Raw genomic sequence first — 19,539 nt, 5'->3', positions numbered from 1 at the left:
GGTTGTATCCGACAGATAGAGCTTTAGAGCTCAACCGGTACTTAAAACATGAGCCAAATATTCAAAGCGGTTTTCAAGTCTCGCTTTATTGATGAACCTTCGGATTTTGCGTAAAAACTAAAAACATTTCCTAAATAATGTTCCTTATGAAATCGTGCGCAATTTAGGACCCTATCTTTCAATGACAGCTAGGGCTTTGCAGCTCATCCGATTCTTAAAATATGAGTCAGACAGTCAGAGTTAGAAGACTAAGAGCGGTTTTTAAAACTAGCTTTATTTTTGAATTTTTGCATTTTGCGGTAAATATAAAAACATTCCTTAAATGATGTTTAGTATAAAAACGCGCAATTTAAGGATATATTCCGCAATAAACACTAGAATTTTTCAGCTGCAGCGACTCGTAAAAATTTGGATCCAAGGCCAAGAACGGCTTTTGAAATCCGCTTTATTTTTTAATTTTTGCATTTTGCTCGAATACTAAACATTTTCCTAATATTGTGTTTAATACAAAAACGTACAAAATTTAAGGAGCTATCCAGCAATAAGAACTAGAGCGTTATAGCAATTAAGTAACAACGACTACAACCTTGATTGCCATCTTCTTCTACAACGCGAAGAAGATAAGATACTATCCGCTAGACCGTCATAAATCACCAAAAAGTTCCATCTACCTTTACGCTCTTTAATCTGGATTCTGGGGTTTTTTTGCATTTGAAGACCACAAAAAGTTAAATTTACCGTAGGAAAACACAAATACTTTGCAGATCATTCAAGATGTTTTCATAACCGTACGCTAAAGTTGATTGTGATAGAAAAACGTTATTTTTTATATCGTGACTTGAAAGAAAATTCAATCTGTGCTCACAATGGTATACCCATATTTTGCATTACCAGTTTATGTTCGAAAACTGAGTGAAAAGCACTGAAAAAATAAAAAAAATAACTATATTTAACCAATACTAGAACTGCTTAATTTAAAGTAAAGTTCACAAAAGAAAAAATGAATAAATGAAGTAAATTACTTGAAGGTATTTCAAAAACGTAGATCGCAGCAGAACAACTTTTCATTTAGAAAACGGTAAAAAAACCATTTGTTAACGTATTATATCTGACTTTAAATCAATTTTACAGAAATACAGTTTGGAAAATTTAAAAGCCCAACCGATAAAAATTATATGCGAGAATTTTACAAAATACAAATCAACAATTTTGGATTAAAAGCCTTAGAACTACATGGCAACCAGAAATAAAGTATAAAATATGTTTAGTACAACAAGCAATCTGTCCAAAGCCATGGAATGGGAAATCAGCAAAGCAAAGAATGAGAAATGTAAAAAATTCACAAAATTTCAGTTGGCATTCGAAAAACTATTATTTTACCATTCTTACCAGCTTTTCTACCCATTAATCATCCCAAAGTCCACACGGCACTTGAACACTCAATATAAAGATCTACTCCGAATATAAAACTTAAATCCTGCAGGTCGCAAGCAGAATAAACTAATACCGCGCTTGCTTTCGGAAGTTCGAATTAAATATATTATTTATGTCCTTAACTTCTGAGGAATTGCAAATTTTACTAAAAAACTAGTTTTAGTGAAACGTTCAAATTTTAGCCGTTTTAGAGAAATGTCGCATTTTATGATGACTAACTCAAGTAGGAAAGTAGCAGTTCAGTTCACTTATTTATTTGTTATTTGCGATAATTAGCTTTTCAACCAACATTCGTGTTTAGCGTAACTGAAATGCATTTGATTTTGGCGAATATTCGTTTTAATTAATAGCAGCTGGAATATTTTTAACAATATTTTTTTAAACGGCTTTTTGAAAGCTTTATTTTGAGAATTTAAACGGCTGAAATTAAAGATTATTTGGATTAAAAGTACTATTTTCGTGTACAATTTTTTTCTTGTCCGTGCTTTGCCATTAATTAAATTACAATTTAAGGAAAAAAATCACTGATCACTGATTAAAATATTGTCAGCGCTCTTAGCGTACCTAAAAGAATTAGTAAGAAGCGTAAAAAATGCATCATGCATGGCTGAAAGAACTGGAAATCTAAAAATAAACAAACACGATTTTTTTAATGTTTGCTATTCAATAAGTGTGAGTAAGCTCAATTTATTTATTTTATCATTATTTATTTTTTTACATTTTTTTATAAAGTGAAGCTACTTAAAATTGTCTCACCCTTTACGTATAGTAGGGAGTATACTGTGGGACAACTGGGATATTGGAGATATTTTAAAAAATCTCGAAAAACACATTTTTACATATTATTTTGAAGATTACATTTGAAATTAAATCACTCGGTATCTTAGATTTTGTAAATATATATTGAGTTGAATTGTATTTGTAATTTACAACTTTGCCCTTTTCCAAAAATAATGAACAAAAAGCAATGTGTATACGCTTTTAATCGTAACTCAAAAAAGTGATAATAATTAAAAAACATTATAAAATTACTATGTAATATAAGTAAGTACACCCCAGTGATGGAATATTTTAGGATTTATCTTTCTTTATTTGAAGATCCAGGACCTTTTCACTTGCAAAGTCGGGCAGTGACAACTTTCTGTATCCTTCGTCCTCGACGAAGCAAATTTCGTGCCCATCTGGATCTGCCAGGATAATAACTCGAACGGTTTGTTTTCCCGGAGTGGGAAGCAGCATAAGAGGATTTAAAATCGTTTGTTTGTTCTTGGTAATAATGTCAGAGACTGGTTCCTGTTCTGCATAGGGAATAGAAAATGCGATTCGTCCATATGCCTTACGCCTGTCCACTGGGCCACCTGAGAACACAAGGGTTATGCTTTTAAAACTTAATTCAAAAGGAAACATTCAAAGGAAATACGTTGGGAGTATGGCTTGTAACTTACCGATATCTTTCAGCTGAATTTTGGTGGCTTTTTTCTCAAATCCGAACGTGGCAGATTTGTCGGTCTTTTCATAGATAGTTAAACCAAGAATTCCGTTCCAATAGTTTACGGATTTCTCGAGGCTTGAAGATGCCAACATAACGTTTAAGACGGGATCTAAAAATTCATTTTTACAACAGTTATATTCACCAAATTTCCACACTTAATACAGCAGCTTTATCATACCTACCATAAATGTTTAATGTATATTGTATGTCAAGTAAGAAAAAGCGTTTTATTTTTTTTCGAAATAAGTTTTTTACTTCTGAAAGTAGTAAAAAAAATCAGTGAAACATTGTAAGTCGACAAAATCAGATAATTTAAATTTGGGGGTAGTTGCAATATTTCTGGTTTTACACAGCGTTTGTTGAAAACCGTGACCAGACTAATTAAAATCTTTAAATCTTTAAGCAACAAAATATAAGAGTTAAGAGACAAGCTGAAACAAACATGAAAACTTCAAATTGGTTGAATTCCTCATATTACTCTGAGTCTGAACGAACGATTTTCGTTTGCTTCTGCACTATCATTTCTTAAGTGCTTTCAGACATTTTAATGTTACACTTAACTTTATGTAATGAAAGGCAAAGATAAGATTACACTAAGGAGACAATTGGAAAAACGTGGGATAATAAATTTGATACGTTCATAAAAAGATTTTTAACATGCGTTTCCTAAATTAAAGATATTTAAGCATATCCTGTGTAAAAAATGTTCCAACCTTCATTCCTACCTACTTCAGAAAAATTCTCAAATCAACCGTTTACCAACTTACAAACCCGTCTTTATATGAGAAAAAAAAACCTATTTTGGCTTGTAAACTATACAATTCAAATACTAGGCTGAAGTAGAAGTTACTGTAATTTGGACAGTTAGTTAAAGAAATTGGTTAGAAAATCAAACCGCATTTTATTAATGAAATTAATGAACCGAATTTGTCTACACTGTTTATTCAATTGGTTACGAGTTTGAGAATTAAATTGAAAAAAAAAAGTAAATATGTATATTGAAGGCGAACACATAAAAAATAATCTTAATGACGCTGATAAAAATTGTTAATTACAGTGCTATGGTGTAATCAGGATTCAACTATCTTGTATTTGTAGATACTGAGATACTTCAGAAAGAAAATCTATAAATGATCACACTTGATCGATATGACTAGGCAGTTTCGATTGAAAAATGTTTCCTAATTTCTCACGGGTAAATTGTTAAACTTATTTGGCAGAATTTGAAGCAAAAACCGTATTCAGTTTTAAGGTGCAGATTGTATGGCTGCTTTTAAGAATTTCTGTGATATCCACGTTTAAATTGATTTACGGTAATTTCCTAGGAGTCATCCTCTCGTGTTTAAAACTAAAAATGTTCTTACCCTGTAGTTGATGAACATTTCTTAATGGTGTTCTTGGGAAACTGCGTTTGTCCATCACATTTCACGCATTTAAAATCACTACTTTTGCACAGGAAAACAGAGAGTTTATTCGCTAATTATTATTAAAAAATTTGGCTCCCGGAAAATTACATAATTCATGCATAGTTTTTTTACAGGATAATTAAAAATTCAGTGCAAAAATAAGGAAAAAGTGCATATAAACATTAGTCTGCAAACGGTTCGTTTTCAAGAGTCTGAAAGTTTAAAATTACGTTGTCAAAATCAGATAAAAGTAGAGGTGTTTTTCTGACATATTTGCAAATAACTGAAAGACGGTGGCAGATAGGAAAAAATGCAAGACAAAAAAGTTTTTAAATTAACAAGGACTTAGCAAGAAAGTTGTAACAGCACAGGGTGCTGTTGTCAGCACCCTGTAGAATTTAACAATCAGTTGGCATGTCTAATAAAATAGAGCAAAATAAATTTTCTGCTTCAAATTTAAATCAACTTTGAAATCCTGTATTTTGAAAATGAAGCGTTTGCACACTAATGTTTGTATGCACTTTTTTCCATATTTTTGGACGTAAAACGCGGTTCTAAAATTAATACACTCAATTTTGAATCACCTAGTATAGCAAAGCAACTCCCTTAACATTGAACCCTTAGGAACGATGTAGTTATCTGCAAAAAACTTCATTTATACCTGATTTATTTGGTTCCAACTTGAGGTTCTATCAACTAAAACGGTTTCTTTCACTATCAAGTATTCGATATAAATATAATAATTCGCAAACCGGCAACTATTGTTAAATACCCGTGATTTATCTGGAACTGCGATTGTGACTAATAAAGGACAATGATTAGTTCAGCCAAAAATTTTACAGTAACAGACAAACTGAGCGAGTTTATGCGTTTGTATATGATTTTGCTAAGTATATTTATTGTATTGTTACATGATGTCACCTTTGAGGCGCCCAAGTAATCTCGCGAAATAGAGAGCAGGTTCGACGAAGAGTGATTCATATCAACGCTTGATATGAATATATATAAAATAAGAGAACTGAGCTTCTACCTCACGATGTTACTTGTTCATTTGAACAAAGTCTCATACTTCTCCTATTTATTCATATTGGCTGTTTACTTTGGGATGGATTGGTATTATTATACGATTTTTAATTGATTCGTTTTTTATTACCTTGTTTGTCCAACATAATTAAAGTGGGGCCAAACTATTTTTTTAATTTTATTTAATTCTCAAATATATAATAACATATTAAACGACCTACAATGAGAGAAAAAGATATTCCATATCAATTATAAAATAGAAAATACTTATACATATCGTACTTGATGGTGATATTAGACTTTTCGAGGGTTAGTTTTAATGGACTTTACTGCACACAAACAAAACGAAATTCTACTATAGTGTAAGGCTTGCTTCCAAGCTTGTCAACAAGTCAACAATTGTTGAAGAATTTGGTTTATCACCATCGGCCGTGTAGCTCCTTAATTTTATTTTTAAATCACTTTCATATTGCACAATGGATAGTTGCCTTATTAAAAAATATACATATTTGCTCTAGTGAAAGAAATATTCGTGTATCATCACTAACAGTAATTACAATAAACACGTAAACTGCTGATTACTGTAAAAGCTTCCCTTTTTATCCAGGAATTTCAAAAAAAGTATCCCTTATTTTTCGACGCAAAAGAACATTGAACACTACTGAGCGTGTCAGTTCTCTTAAGGAAATCAGACTAGCTTTAGACTTTATTTTAGCGAATCTCCAGAATTGAACGATTTGACTAGCAAAAATTATACAAATAATGAAACTTGGAATTTTCAATAATTAGGTACTTACCGCGACAGGAACGGGGAATATGTCACCGAATTCTTGCTTTTAAACTTTAACAGTAGCAGGCACTTCCACTATGGAATTGTACCTGTTTATTTTCCTTCCTTTCAGCAGCTTTATATTATCACTTATGGAAGAACGTTTCGAGAAATAGTCTACTAATGGCTGAGCGTTTAGAATCGAGGCAAGGAATTGTTCCACTGTGATGTACCACTGAATTTCTGTTCTCGGTGTAGATGGATTGCCATTTTTGTCTGGAGTCTGCAAAAACAAAATACAATTCTTACCATCTGCAGATTCATCAATGCTAGCTTTCTCAGAACAGTTACCTCAGCTTCATCTGTAACATGAGATTGAGCACAAGCGGCTGCAGCCGCTGTTGCAAGACTATCCTCGCTTTCATCTCTGCCCACAAAAAACTGCTTTCCTACATCGCCTAATTCTAAAAGTAGCGTGCCTACATCTGCGATAGCGTGGTAAGTATCCTAAATTCATTAATTTACTATAAGCAAGGGATAAGACTAAGGTCGTAAGCGACTTACCAATTCTTCCGGCTCTGTTTGGAAAATATCATACACGGTCTTCCACAGAGTAATGAAATGCGTTTGAGACATTCTCGGCACGCCTTTCATTTCCGCTTTACTATCCTTAGATTGTACCAGATTTCTCAGGCTGGTTAAACTTTTGTTTTCCCATTCTTTTAAGCTGGATCCTTCTACAAAACTGACTTGGCTTCCGATGGAATTGTCCACTGAAGGCTGGGTATTTAATGTTTTCCTATAATTAAATTTGTTGCTTGTTAAATTAAATAAATAAAACGTTTTTTTGGCCAAAAAAAATTATTTAATTCAAAAAGTCAATGACTTATCAAACGACCCTCGTATTTAGTAGAAAACGTTGCAGAATGTTAGATCTTATAAAATCCAATAAATATTTTACACAACTTAAATTGTTTTGAACGTTGAACCAGCGCATCATTATCCAGTAAAAACAATTTTAATACAGCAAAAAAACAGTTTTTTAAATTCAAAGTTAGTCGTAGTGGTATTTCATTTAAAATCTTAACGCATGCAAATAATTTTAACTATTTAATTTTTATTTACATTAATTTAAAAGTTTGTATTAAAATAACTGTTGGTCTGAGGATTTTACTTCAAATATTAATTATTACGCCCACAATTGGAACTTAACACGATTTTAACCACAATTTAATTTTGCTTGAAAATGATTCGTGGCGCGAAAACTCAAGAGAGCTTTTTGTAAAGCAATTGAAGGGTGAATTTTTTTTTAATCAATGGCACACAATTTTTTTTTAAATATTAGACTAAAAAATGTTTAATTCAATAGAATCATAGCCACGCGAAACCTTTTAGCATCTGCAAAATTTCTTTCATATCTTGTGTAGAATTCTTGTTGCTTGTTCACAGTTACTAGTTAAATCGTTTTAAACTCAAAATTCCATTTAATCGCAATAGAAAAACAATAATACAAAACATGAAAAGCAAAAAATGTTATGCTCATGAGAAGCAGCGGCCAGAAATTAGTACATTTAGGACATGGTGAACATAAAGAAATAGGAATGGAAACAAACAGTATAGTTAAAAAGCTTGAAATTACTGAAGCAAAATTACATAAAAATAATATTAGTTCAGAAGCGGTTAAACTTTTTTAATGGCATATTCAGAGTAAAGTCCACTTTATAATTAATTACTAGCATGCCAACATTGAAGATCTTGGGCACCAAAGGCATTTTTCGCAAAACGATCATTTTTTCCACGAAACGTTTCAATGAAAACGTAAATTATTCACACAAGCAAAATGTTGGACTAATGAACTTCTTAAATTGCTGAGTGAATTAAAATAGTTTTTTTCGGGAAAATCAATCGATCATTACTTGATTATCAGTCATAAAGTAATGTTTCCCAAAATGCGCCATTCTCGAGCCCTAAATATTGACGAAATACTGCAGGACTCTGCATATGATCTATCTCTTTTTGCAACTTAGTATTGATGTCGCATTTACATTTTAATTTCACGTGTTTGTCCCAATTTGCAGAAATGAAATACAGTGAGTCCCAGACGTAATGTCTAAATTCAGCGGTGGGTTTTTCGGAAAACTAGATCTCCAACAAGTAGAAGAAGAAGAAAAAGTTTCTGAAATAAATCGATCCTTTTCAGGACTTCAGAAATTTGAAGGAAATAATAACAAAAAAAGTCACATGTGCACCTAGAAATTGTTTGGTTCGAGCTCTTTCCCAAAAAACAGCGGAATTTTAAATAAAGTTACAATTACTTCCGAAAGTCACTATATAAGTTTTACTAAGAAAAACGATAATTAGGCACAAAAAAACAATATACCGACGAAGGGCAAGTATTATGATAGCCATAATGGTAGCCAAAACCTTATGAAAATTAGCCAATTAATGTCCAAACGAGATTAACTTCATTGCCCCTTATATTGATAGAATAACAATCAAGTATCCTAATTTCGCAAAGGTCAACAATTAATCCACCAGTATGGAAAAAACAATTTTTGCCACATTTCACTAAAAGATGTCATTCATCATCGCATCAAAATTCCAATTATGAGTCCCACAGTACCACAATACAAGATCTTGGTGCACGAAAACACTATCAGCATTCTCACTAAGTACACTTTTCATTTAAAAAATGGTTTCCAGAATACTCGTCTCAGCCCCAGCTCCGATTCCCATAACGCTCCCTCAATCTTGGAAACTTGGAGCATTCAACAGAAAGACTTTGGGAAGAACTTCAAAGAACCAATTGAGGTGGGAGTTTGGTTTTGAGGAACTAGCTATGAACCAATGGGGATTTTGTGGGTTTTCAGAAATTATAGCAAATTTTCCAGGAGTAGTTGTCCACCAAAGCCAGATGCAAAAAAATGTCCCCAACCAATCGAGGACGTTTGCGAGCCACCCAATGAAAAATCCGGCAAACGCGAAACAGGCCCAGAGGTCACTCCTTGTAGTCCAGAATGCCGAAAGGGGACTCCGAATTTACCTCCTCGCGGTTGCCTACCATGGGAAAAAGGGGCTGAATTATGTCCAGAAAAAGAACCAACAAGGCAAGTAACCAATCGCCTAATGATGTCTCCTGTTAAACTTCTATTTTTTTATGGTAGAAAATTAATTAGTGCCACTTGTGAACACTTGTGCCAACCTTATGTCGGACAAGGCATCATTGACAAATTAAAAGTATCCGCGTGCGAGTACCGAAGATTTGAGAAGTGCTTCATAAAAGAAAAAGATGCCAGCCAGTGCTTAGAGCTTGGGCCTAATATTGCCCTATCTCGCAAAGTAATATATCTAGATTATGTTTTCCAATGTTATAAATATTTCCAAACGTTTGCAGATATACCCAATGGCACATGCTGAACAGAAAAAATATCTACCAGGCTGTCCAATCAAGTCCCATCATTTTGTAAGACCAAAAACCGAACCAGAATGTTGAAAATATTAAAATACCTACTACTGTTCGTGTAATGAATATTCCTTTATTACTAGAAAAAATGTACGAATTTTTATTGAAGACTTAGATAATTTTACTGAAGTTTCAGTTGGAGTTCAGTAAATTAGTTCTTAAGTTAAATAGAGACAAACCTGGTGTGATAGTAAGCAAAGTGTTTCTTTCTGGAAGTTTTAAGCATATGTTTTTGAAGGTTTTCAATTAAGGGCCGCCTGTTTAAAAGGGTTCTGCAATCGCGTGAAAAACTATTTACTTGCTGACTAGTCAAAACTGTGAGCTAGTCAAAAAATATTGAGAATAAGGATGCAATTCTGGACTATTTAACGGACCGATTTCGTCCTGAAAACTGCCAACATTTCCTTATCGATTGTTCTCTTTCTAAAAAGGCCATTTAGTTCTCTCCCGAATGATGTAAAAATAATTTCTTCTTCGTCATTCTTGCTCATTTTGCTTCCGAGAAATGAGCAACAACGGGACGGAAAACATGAAATTTTCGCATAACTTGCTACAAATTTCGCTTTCTGGGTCAAAACTACTCGAATTTCCTCACCGAAGTTGTTATGACTGTGAATTCTGTGGCTCAAATGGAGCTTGAGAAACTTCTAAAAATGCAGCGCCATGTTTGAGTCGGTTTTGCAACTCAAAAAAAAACAGGCAAATCTAAAACTTCTTGAAATCAGAACTTTTTTGAGAAAACTGCCACTATTTCCTTATCGATGCTTCGCTTTCTAGAAAGGCCATTTATTTCTCTCTGGAATGATGTAAAAATAAGCGCACTTGCTCATTTTACTTCCGAGAAATGAGCAAAAACGGGACGGAAAACATAAAATCGTGCACCTAAGTGTCTGATATTCAAATTTCGCTTTCTGGGTCAAAACTGCTCGAATTTCATCACTCATGTTGTGATGGCTGGATCGAATTTTCAATTCTCTATCCAACGATGCCAAAACGAATTCTGTGGCTCAAATAGGTCTTGAGAAACTTCGAGAAAAGCAGCGTCATAACGAAAATTTTTCTAATTTCATAGACAGCAAAAGACTGATTTTCAACTACATGACCCCCCTGAATTGAAAGCTGGATCCGCCCCTGAACAACTCGGAAAAAAACAGCACTAAAAATACCCGCTTATATAGCATTGTTAACCATTAATGCCACATTTAAATTCACGTCACTTTCACATCTATTCCAAATCATTGTCACCTCATTAAAAAACTTAAATTATGCTCAAACCATTATCGTCAAACCCTTCACTTACGAGAAATCTATCGTTTAATATCTTTAAAAAGCGTGCGAACTGCTGCGACAAAGAACCTGCCAAACCAACGCCAAAGTAAGAACTTCGTAAACAATTGTAAAACTAGAGTAAATTATTTTTTTTATTACATTATTGTAGCTCCTAATATTCTGCCTGAACAACATACGATATTTTACAATACCACAGTTTCACGTATTTTCAGCCACAAATGTTTGGCAAAAATCACTTTTTTTAGCTGTGTAACATGCAAGGATCACAAGAATAGTTTCGAACCAGTAACTGCTCATCATCAGCGTTTTGGTTGTTATTTCCAAGCTCAAATCCTATCGAGAGAAATAATAAATTCGAAATCGGTCGGAAGTGATTGATAGCGAAACAACTAAAAACAAAATTTTTGCAAGTATCCATATTTAGATACTTTGCAGGAATCGCACGCTCTGATTCTCTCATTAAACATATCTATTTGTTTTCACTTAAGAAATGTTGAATGCCCTTCGTTAACGATATATAAAAAACGATCGCTAGAAATCATTGTTTTGCTCACCCATAAGCAGATAACAAATTCGTTTTTACGCAGTATAAATACACGACACCATTAAATTTTCTAAGTAGGTATTACAATAACTGGAAAACTTTATGTTTTCACAATGAAAATTGTTGAAACATTGTTATTCTTTTAAAGCATTTTAAATAAGCACTTCCTAGACAAAACCATACCCGTTTACTTGACTATTTTGAATAACGCAAGCGATCAAAATGCATGATATGTAACCCCATGAAACGTCCAACATTGCAGATACACTGTGCAAAAAACGTGCGAACCATCGATATTCGAGATTTGGAAGCCAAAAATCCCAGAACTGAATGCTTGCAACTATCCTACTATCAAAACAAGTATGATGATGCCATACAATCACAAGACTTGTACCGCTGGAATGAATTTTCGCGAAAAAACGCGCTGTGAAATTGAGGCAGAAGCGCGAGAATGTCAGAAAATGAACCATCCGAAGTGGATACAAAAATGCCCACCAGCATCAAAAATCAAGGCAAGTGTACAAGCTAGGATAAGAACCCCATGCTGATTATTGTTTTGGACATTTTTAGATATCTGAGCCAATAACACCGATGAAGGCGTCAATGGTCACGTGCAAAGGCGCAAATGGCAGCCAAAAGAAAATTGCGAAAAAATCGTTAAGAGATAAATGTGACCCTCCGGTTCCAGAAGGTGATTGGAACCCGGATGGTCATTTAAGCTGATAAATTGATTCATCTAAATACAACACAAGTAACATTTGTATTAATTGTAATTTTCATACTTACTGCCATTGGAAGCAGTTGCTACTTGTAGGAGTACCAGGTGACCGATCTTCCAATATATTGAGCGAATCGATACTCTTTTCAAGATTCTTCTCCGCTGTGCTAAAAAAATCAGTCGCTTCAGAAGCGATTTCTGCCCCGGATTCATTCTTTTCCGGAGACTCAATGTCCGACATGCACAGTAAGGGCGGCAAATGAATAGTGTAGAGCAATTTCAGTCTTTGTATGGCATCCGCTGTAGAAGTCAGTCCAAGAGCTCCAGCCAACTCTCGGAAATTTAAATAGCCATCTCTGTTACTATCCATTAACTGTATATTGAAAAATTTAGTGGCTGGCTTAAGAGCGGGGTAAAACACTTACATTGAATATTCTTGCAGCTAACGACTCCGCCGTTTCACCTTTTCCCCATGGTGATAGCGCGGCGAAGAGAATTTTAAAATAATCGAAGTCTATTTTATAAGCTTCATACGGTTGTAAGCTGGGATCGTGCTTATCTGGGATATGCTTTTTTTGACTGATAATCTCTTCTCTGACTAGACCAAGTAATTCCTATAAAACAGACAATTGTGGGTTTTTCACAGAAAAAAGTGGTTAACTACACTTTTTAAATCGCTGTATTTATGATTTAGCAACATTTACCAAAATTTAGATTTAAAATACAGTGTTAATTAGAACTTCATCAACAATCATGGCATTTTGCGCCATTGTTGGTTCTCCGATATGACCGAGATCTCCGAGTCTTTTAAATTTTATATGTAACGAAGCAGAAAAAAAAGATATTTCTAGGCCACAAAACTGGCAGGCTGAATATTAACTCGACCTGCAAATGTAACTGCTATATTTACCTGTAACTCTGGTTTCGTAAAATAACCATCTCCAATCACACATCTTAAAACATTTCGTTCGCAAGTATCTTCCAACTCTTGCACTACCCGCAGTCTATGTTTGAGTCTCAATCGTTCTATTTGGCCCGTGCTCAAACAGCCATATCGTCTGTACGCTTCGTAAATTAACACTTGGATTGAAACCGTCTGGAAATTTAAACAATATCGCTCGTAGACAAATTAATTATTTACTCATTTCCACTCACCCGTTTTTGTTCGTCATAGCTCTTATTTCTAATGGCACCTCGGCCTTCATCGTTAAAAATTCCCATCAAATACTCGGATAAAAGCTGCATTGCTTCACCTATTTCGAAAAAATACTTCATAAATTCTAGAAACCAGTTAAACAATTAATATTTCACCTTCATCTTTACACTGTAGAAGTTTGTCTTGATTCCACTCCAACAACGTTAATGCCACTTGGAAAATCACTTTAGCACCATCGTAGAAAAAACAGTCCATGACGTTCACAGCGGACTCATAGGGCATTACGCACAGAAATATTGTTAAGAACCAGGAAAGAGATATCATATTCATCATACCTAGAAACATTAAAATAAAAATAAACTTTCAAATTGACTATTAACGCTGATAGTTTTTACCCAACTGCAGCAATCTATCATGTAAATTAGGCAAGTATTCTAAGGTAAGCTCGTCTAAAATTCCTTGATCCACAACAGCACCAACTACTCTTTGGTTGTAATAGTCTGGCAGTAAATTTTCACACAAAGTGACCAAGAGCCAAAACGCCTCTTCCTCCTTGCAATAAATTAAAAGCACCGAAGCTGAAATCAAAATTTATAATCGGTCATCTATGGTTAATAATCGAAAACTCACATACTTAGGTACAATTGATTGCAAATAATTTACAAATGTTTACAAGATTTGTTGGGGTTTAAAGTCTTAACGTTTTAAGAAAACTTAAACAATTGCAATTTAATATGAAAAAAAAAGTGCTGCATAGATTCATAAATAATTAAATAAATACAAATATTCACAAGACGAACAAATAAACTTACCAACAATATTCATAGCCTGGCAATATCCTATACTAGGATTGTGTAAAGCATACGCGCATAGAACTCTTCTTAAAGCGTCTATGCCGATTTCACTCTGAAATGCTGGATGCTCAGGGAGAGATCTGTAATAGAATCAAGTATAAGAATTCAGTCAATTTTACACAAAAATTTCACTAAAATACCTGTGAAGATCCCTTTCAATCTCATCATTTGCCGTTGACTGTTTCTGTAGGGCTTTATCTACAAGGGACCGGTAATACCCAGGATGTGCTGCTTTAACATTTAACGCCCCTATAAGATGATAATAGCAGAGATTAGTAGATCTCTGAATAATAGAATCTCTGATAATAGTGGTGTTGTTTTAAAACAAAACATAAATGTTTAGTTGATATGCAGCTATATTATTAAAAGATCAACCATTAAAAGTCTTATGTCCCGTCCAGATCTAACGGACGCCGCGGCTCGGACTGGACAGAGTAGAATAAACAGTTCATACACACATGCGTGTTTTATTCATTAAAGCTGTTATTTTATTAGGAAGATTAGTTATTTGAAAACTGCAACTATTTACCAGAAAAAGACATCCAAATTTCCATTCTTAGATGATCTGGAATACCACCTAAAACCAGCTTTGCAACATCTGTCGTTCTATACATAGAAACGCCTCTTCCAAATGTATTAAAGTGTTCTTCCCATTCTTTGGCCTTTAGCTGCTGTCGTTTGCTCACCTCAGGTATCGGGCTTAAGGGAAACATCGTCATAAGGGCTTTCTGCGGCTTCCAAACAGGTTCCGTATCTATTAGAGGATCGCTTGCCCTATCCCCATTAAATCTGAAGCAATCAGAATTTTTTATATATTTTATAGATTCATTTACGTCTTCCGGTTACTTACACTTGCATTTCCTGTGTTCTGGCCAGTAACTCCGATAATTTAACAACGACGAAATCACGATCCAAAATTTGGGCAAAAATAAAATTGGTTCTATTTAAGGAATTTCCCATAGTAACAATAATTGCCTTTTCCAGCGACTGATTTGATGTGTTAGTTTCTATTTTTTCTGCGACAATAACATCTCTCAGAGGAATAACAACGCTAACTTGGGCTTTCACCTAAATAATTATAAACATTAAGAACCCCATTCATGGTAAAACTAGTCTACTTACTTTACTTTCAAAGCAGATGTAGTTTTGCGACAAAAATAGTCTCCCAGAAACATGTTTTCGGTTGAAAGGGGTCATTAATGTACAGTCGATAGAACCATCTAACTTCTCTGTAGATGGAAGTCTGAACAACATTCTGTACGCTTCCGACTGAGCTCGTGCATCTAAGTCTCTTTTCAGAAATGAGGCTTTTTTAGGGACGTTTTTGCTATAAAAGTTAAACAGCTTTTTTAATATGCACAAATGGTGAGTTACATGCTCTGTTTAATATTATCTAATTATCGTCACTTTCATTCATTAAAATTTGCTTTTTGTGCGAATGAACCAAATTAAGTCTTATTTGTAGATAGTCCGAGAGTAAAAACATTCCAATATTTCTATAAGAAATAAATAGAGATTTAAATAGAAGATGGGGTATAAAGACTAAATACAGATCTTGAAAGATATTCAAAATGTAGACCAAAAATAATGCTGCTTAATAATTAAATAAATAACTAAAGGAAATTTAAATAATTTTAGTAAATTAAGCGATGTGTCTTAAAACGAGTGTTCTAAGTCAAACTCACCTTAACTTATTTAAAAGTTCCTTGTCCTCCCGATAGCTTTTCTTATCATCAATGAGTCTGTAAATACATCCGATTAGATACATTTTTTTTAACTCACAAACTACCTTTTTACTGCCAAATCTACCAGTTGTTCCATCAGAGTGTACGTCTCGTTTTTTGTGAGAAACATACTAAAATGGTACTCTTTTTCTCTTGTAACAATTCTTATACTGTCTGGAAAGAGCATGCTGTTCTTTTTGTTAAGTTCAGTCACCTCTGACCACCTATAAAATAAAATCGGAATAAATAAATGAAAAAAATGCGGTGATAAATTACCTTATACAAACTTTTGTGTCTGTTCCCAAAATAAATGCATAAAAACAACAGTAATTTATTGACAAGTACATCCACCCTTGCCTAGGTAATTTTCCTTTCCAATAACTACAATCAATTTGAGAAAAAAGCAAGATTAAAGACTAATAAACAAAACATGATCAGAAAAACTCACCTACATGAATAATAATTCACAAGTTTTTCATCTTTAGGTAATCCAAACAACCGTTGAAATTTATCAGAAGTTACTTTGAAGGCATTGGAGTCTTCATCTAAACAAATTAAAATTCAACTTAAAATATTGCACGCTAAAGTTTCTAATTATAATAAATCTTCGCTAATTTTCTTCGTACCTTCGACTTCCTCTTGGTTGACTGCGATTACAGCTTCAATTTTACAATTCACAAAGTCAGTGATGTCGTCTTCATTATCAAATGAGTGCAACGTTTCACAAACATTTTCAAATAGCCATTCCCAATCTTTTAGAATCTCATATTTCGTCATACCACGAGCTATTACTAAAAATTGTATCTTTGTTGATGATCGAGCTATTATTGGATTTTGTGATTTCAAATGTGAAGAATATTGTTCTATAAATTGTCGCTCGTATTTAAATTTTCTTAATTTAATTTAACATTGGACAATTATTCTTATTTCTCTTTTTATAAAATTTATATTTTTTTTCGGCTTTGAGTTGATACCAAGAAAAAAGCGTATGGACACAAGAAACCAAAGGAAAACAGTACTACATAATGTGTGTATGAGATTTTCAAAAACTCTGGTTTGAAGAAATTGACTCGATTCAAGGAGTTTTCAATAATGCTATTGCACCTCATAAGCTTTATTCGACTTGAAACCTAAAAGGGTATTTTGATGACAAACTAAAATACTTTAGAAAATCGCTAAAACACCGAAGTAATTCCAAATTGGCAGTTTTCCCTTGTCCTCAGGATGTTAAGCCCTGTATGGAACCAAAAAAACCGACTTTTTTATTACTTAATTGAAGATCGAAACCGCTCAACAGAAAAAGGTTCCGTCGTCAAATTTGGACCGCCGACTTTAGAACTGGATCTCTTCTAATTGCTGTTTGAAGCCTTATCTAGTGCAGTTCTTTTTTCGGTCAGTGTGTATTTAAAAAAAAAATAGTACTTCAGATAAAATTTCTACAGGGTGGAGAAAATTGAACAGAAGGTCGTTTTTTTATTATTAAAACACCAGAAACATAAAGACAGACTAGATATCTCAAAGCTGTTGTATGTCTGCTGTACATTACTTTTATTTACAGCGTGACCAAAAAACAACAACTTTGTGGTGTTGCAGTGATAATTTTTTTCCTGCTGGACTGATTTTCAAAATTTAGAGCTCTTGTTGAAGCGAAACGACTTGAGATCAAAATTCATTATAAAGGGTTGCACTAAAAGCTACCCTGACTAAAACTGCCACTGAATTCAGGGAGTCTGGCAGACTTTCAATTAGAGTGAAGTTTACTTTCAAACAATCCTTTATTCATGCCACCCGGTCTATGAACACATTTCTACAAACGGAAATGTTATCACTGCATCCGATATTAGCGAAAAATTAAAAAACCATTATGAAATATGAGGCCTATATTTAAGCTTTTGGTGTTGAAATAAAAAAACCGTTTTTTTTTTGATCGACTGGGAACATGACAAACATTCAGAAAATGCTGCATTGTCTCATTATCCACCGTGGAGAAACTTTGTCTGAAGAAGTCAATTTTTGCAAAAGCACCCATCGGCAGAAAAACAATTAGACTAGATAACGCTTGAAACGAAAACAAAATCGCTTTTAGCGATCAGAAGGCATCCAATTCCAAAGTCCTATAAAAAGCTAATTAACAGCTGGTTCCTTGCTATTAACTCCCAATGATGATCACCTTGTATAGTGCAGTTTAAAAAGCGTTTTATAGGTATCTAAATATAATATTTCCAGAGGAAATACAATAGGCTATTATCTATTACAGATAAGAAATTGATATGGGTCTATTGTAATAAAGCAATAATTGTTATATTTTTTCTTACGATAATACACTTCTGAATTAGGTGTTTGGTGTAAAATCCTGTATGGGGCTGGCTTAGTATCGAAAATACTATCCATAGTCCCAACCAAAAGGGATGAAAGGCCTTTAACGCTACCATGGCCTTTTCTATGCTGAAGGACAAAGTATATGGAAGTCTCTTCCGTTTCCCTATAGACAGTAAATCTAGTATAATTACATCCAACAAACAAGCGGTTAAACAACAACTGTTATCTGTTTACTTTGTTTATTTAAATAATATTTGTCATTACTTTCATTCTAATAAGAATTTTAATTGATCTAGATATGCTGATCCATTAATACTGATTGAATCTTTAATATGCTTATTTTGATTAGATATCTTAGATTTAAAGAGTCTATCTACAGTTTTTGAACTCTCTAGTCTAGAGAACTATTTGCGATAGGCACCTACGCTTCGTAACACATGTTGCCGACACTTTTATCTACGTTACGGGAGCTAAATAGCTTTCCTCTTGATAATAAAAAATATTGATAGTGCATTTGGACTTATGTACCTACACAATTCAGAAATTTCAATATATTATTTGCTTAATAGTAAACTGTTGTAAGTGAAACTTCCCATTTAGATATATAAAAACAAACTTGTTCCACCATTCTAGACTTAAAATTGAATTTTATGCCTTGATCAACTGTTTACATAGGGCCTTTTTGATTATTGAATTTAAATTATTTGAAAATCGCCTTCCTCACCAGAACGCATTGGCAATGAGGACTTCTTCGGGCTTCACAAACATGTTGAAGAACAGGAAATCGGCTTATTCAAGCTCGATGTAAAAAAAATACTTTTATCAACTCTTCAAACAAACTGTTTCTCTATCACAAAACATTGCTTCAATAAGCACACGAATTTCACAAATAGAAAAGTAATATGGATTGTTCCTTTACTGTTTAATACAATAGAGTAACACCGATATCAACATTAGAATAAGGAACGAAGGAATAAAGAAATAAAATGGTTTTATCTAAACGAAAACAGCTAAACACTGTGTTTTGATAACAAATTGCAATAAATGTCAAAACTGTATTGTCTTTTAGTAAAAATCAGCTGTTTATTAATTGACATACAGACATCTACATATGAAATTTGAAGAATGGTGGTAAATGAGTGGAACAAGGCAAAGCCATAATCAATCCCTTGCAGTAGAAAGGGACAAACGCCCGAAATTGGTAGGGTAAATTTTGTTAAATATAACTATATTATAATTTTATATTTAACAGCTGCTGCTACTACGGCAATTTGCAAACTAAAAAATTCGCACACCAGGTCTTTGTTGATTTTAAGTCAATCTATATGTACAAAATATTTGATTTTA

At 33.6% G+C, this 19,539-nt stretch overlaps 4 protein-coding genes across 5 annotated transcripts; 2 read left to right on the top strand and 2 right to left on the bottom strand.

Moving 5' to 3' along the window:
* Window positions 1-2,317: 2,317 nt before the first annotated feature.
* On the bottom strand, window positions 2,318-5,501 carry LOC125502361 (glyoxalase domain-containing protein 4-like). Its single transcript, XM_048666777.1, has 3 exons — window positions 5,486-5,501; window positions 2,880-3,080; window positions 2,318-2,792 (listed from the first exon to the last, which is right to left on the bottom strand). Exons 1-3 carry the CDS (start codon window positions 5,499-5,501, stop codon window positions 2,506-2,508), a joined length of 504 nt encoding a protein of 167 aa, XP_048522734.1. The 3' UTR covers window positions 2,318-2,505.
* A 19-nt stretch (window positions 5,502-5,520) lies between these two features.
* LOC125504660 (TBC1 domain family member 9-like) lies at window positions 5,521-19,258 on the bottom strand. Its single transcript, XM_048666994.1, has 21 exons — window positions 18,917-19,258; window positions 18,189-18,355; window positions 16,500-16,664; window positions 16,322-16,418; window positions 16,150-16,254; window positions 15,939-16,097; window positions 15,835-15,891; window positions 15,272-15,476; window positions 15,000-15,217; window positions 14,679-14,938; window positions 14,290-14,398; window positions 14,108-14,229; window positions 13,691-13,873; window positions 13,451-13,630; window positions 13,295-13,392; window positions 13,050-13,235; window positions 12,565-12,753; window positions 12,208-12,512; window positions 6,689-6,923; window positions 6,476-6,631; window positions 5,521-6,407 (listed from the first exon to the last, which is right to left on the bottom strand). Exons 1-21 carry the CDS (start codon window positions 18,958-18,960, stop codon window positions 6,192-6,194), a joined length of 3,456 nt encoding a protein of 1,151 aa, XP_048522951.1. The 5' UTR covers window positions 18,961-19,258; the 3' UTR covers window positions 5,521-6,191.
* LOC109539615 lies at window positions 8,656-9,781 on the top strand. 2 transcript variants are annotated; one of them, XM_019907479.2, is made up of 4 exons: window positions 8,656-8,935; window positions 9,016-9,231; window positions 9,289-9,463; window positions 9,519-9,781. In XM_019907479.2, the coding sequence occupies exons 1-4, from the start codon at window positions 8,817-8,819 to the stop codon at window positions 9,615-9,617; spliced, it is 609 nt and encodes a 202-aa protein (XP_019763038.2). In that variant the 5' UTR covers window positions 8,656-8,816; the 3' UTR covers window positions 9,618-9,781. The 2 variants fall into 2 exon arrangements, with proteins under 2 accessions (XP_019763038.2, XP_019763037.2); XM_019907478.2 differs by having other exon boundaries at window positions 8,658-8,935; window positions 8,995-9,231.
* On the top strand, window positions 10,770-12,184 carry LOC109539616. The gene is made up of 3 exons (XM_019907480.2): window positions 10,770-10,962; window positions 11,684-11,933; window positions 11,992-12,184. The coding sequence occupies exons 1-3, from the start codon at window positions 10,853-10,855 to the stop codon at window positions 12,142-12,144; spliced, it is 513 nt and encodes a 170-aa protein (XP_019763039.2). The 5' UTR covers window positions 10,770-10,852; the 3' UTR covers window positions 12,145-12,184.
* Window positions 19,259-19,539: the final 281 nt, after the last annotated feature.

The sequence above is a fragment of the Dendroctonus ponderosae genome, unplaced genomic scaffold, assembly GCF_020466585.1.
Source record: "Dendroctonus ponderosae isolate FM_Combo_2020 unplaced genomic scaffold, Dpon_F_20191213v2 Dpon_F_20191213_5, whole genome shotgun sequence".
Lineage (NCBI taxonomy): Eukaryota > Metazoa > Arthropoda > Insecta > Coleoptera > Curculionidae > Dendroctonus > Dendroctonus ponderosae.
Note: the sequence above shows the minus strand (reverse complement) of the source record. Positions and strands in the feature narration are given on the sequence as shown.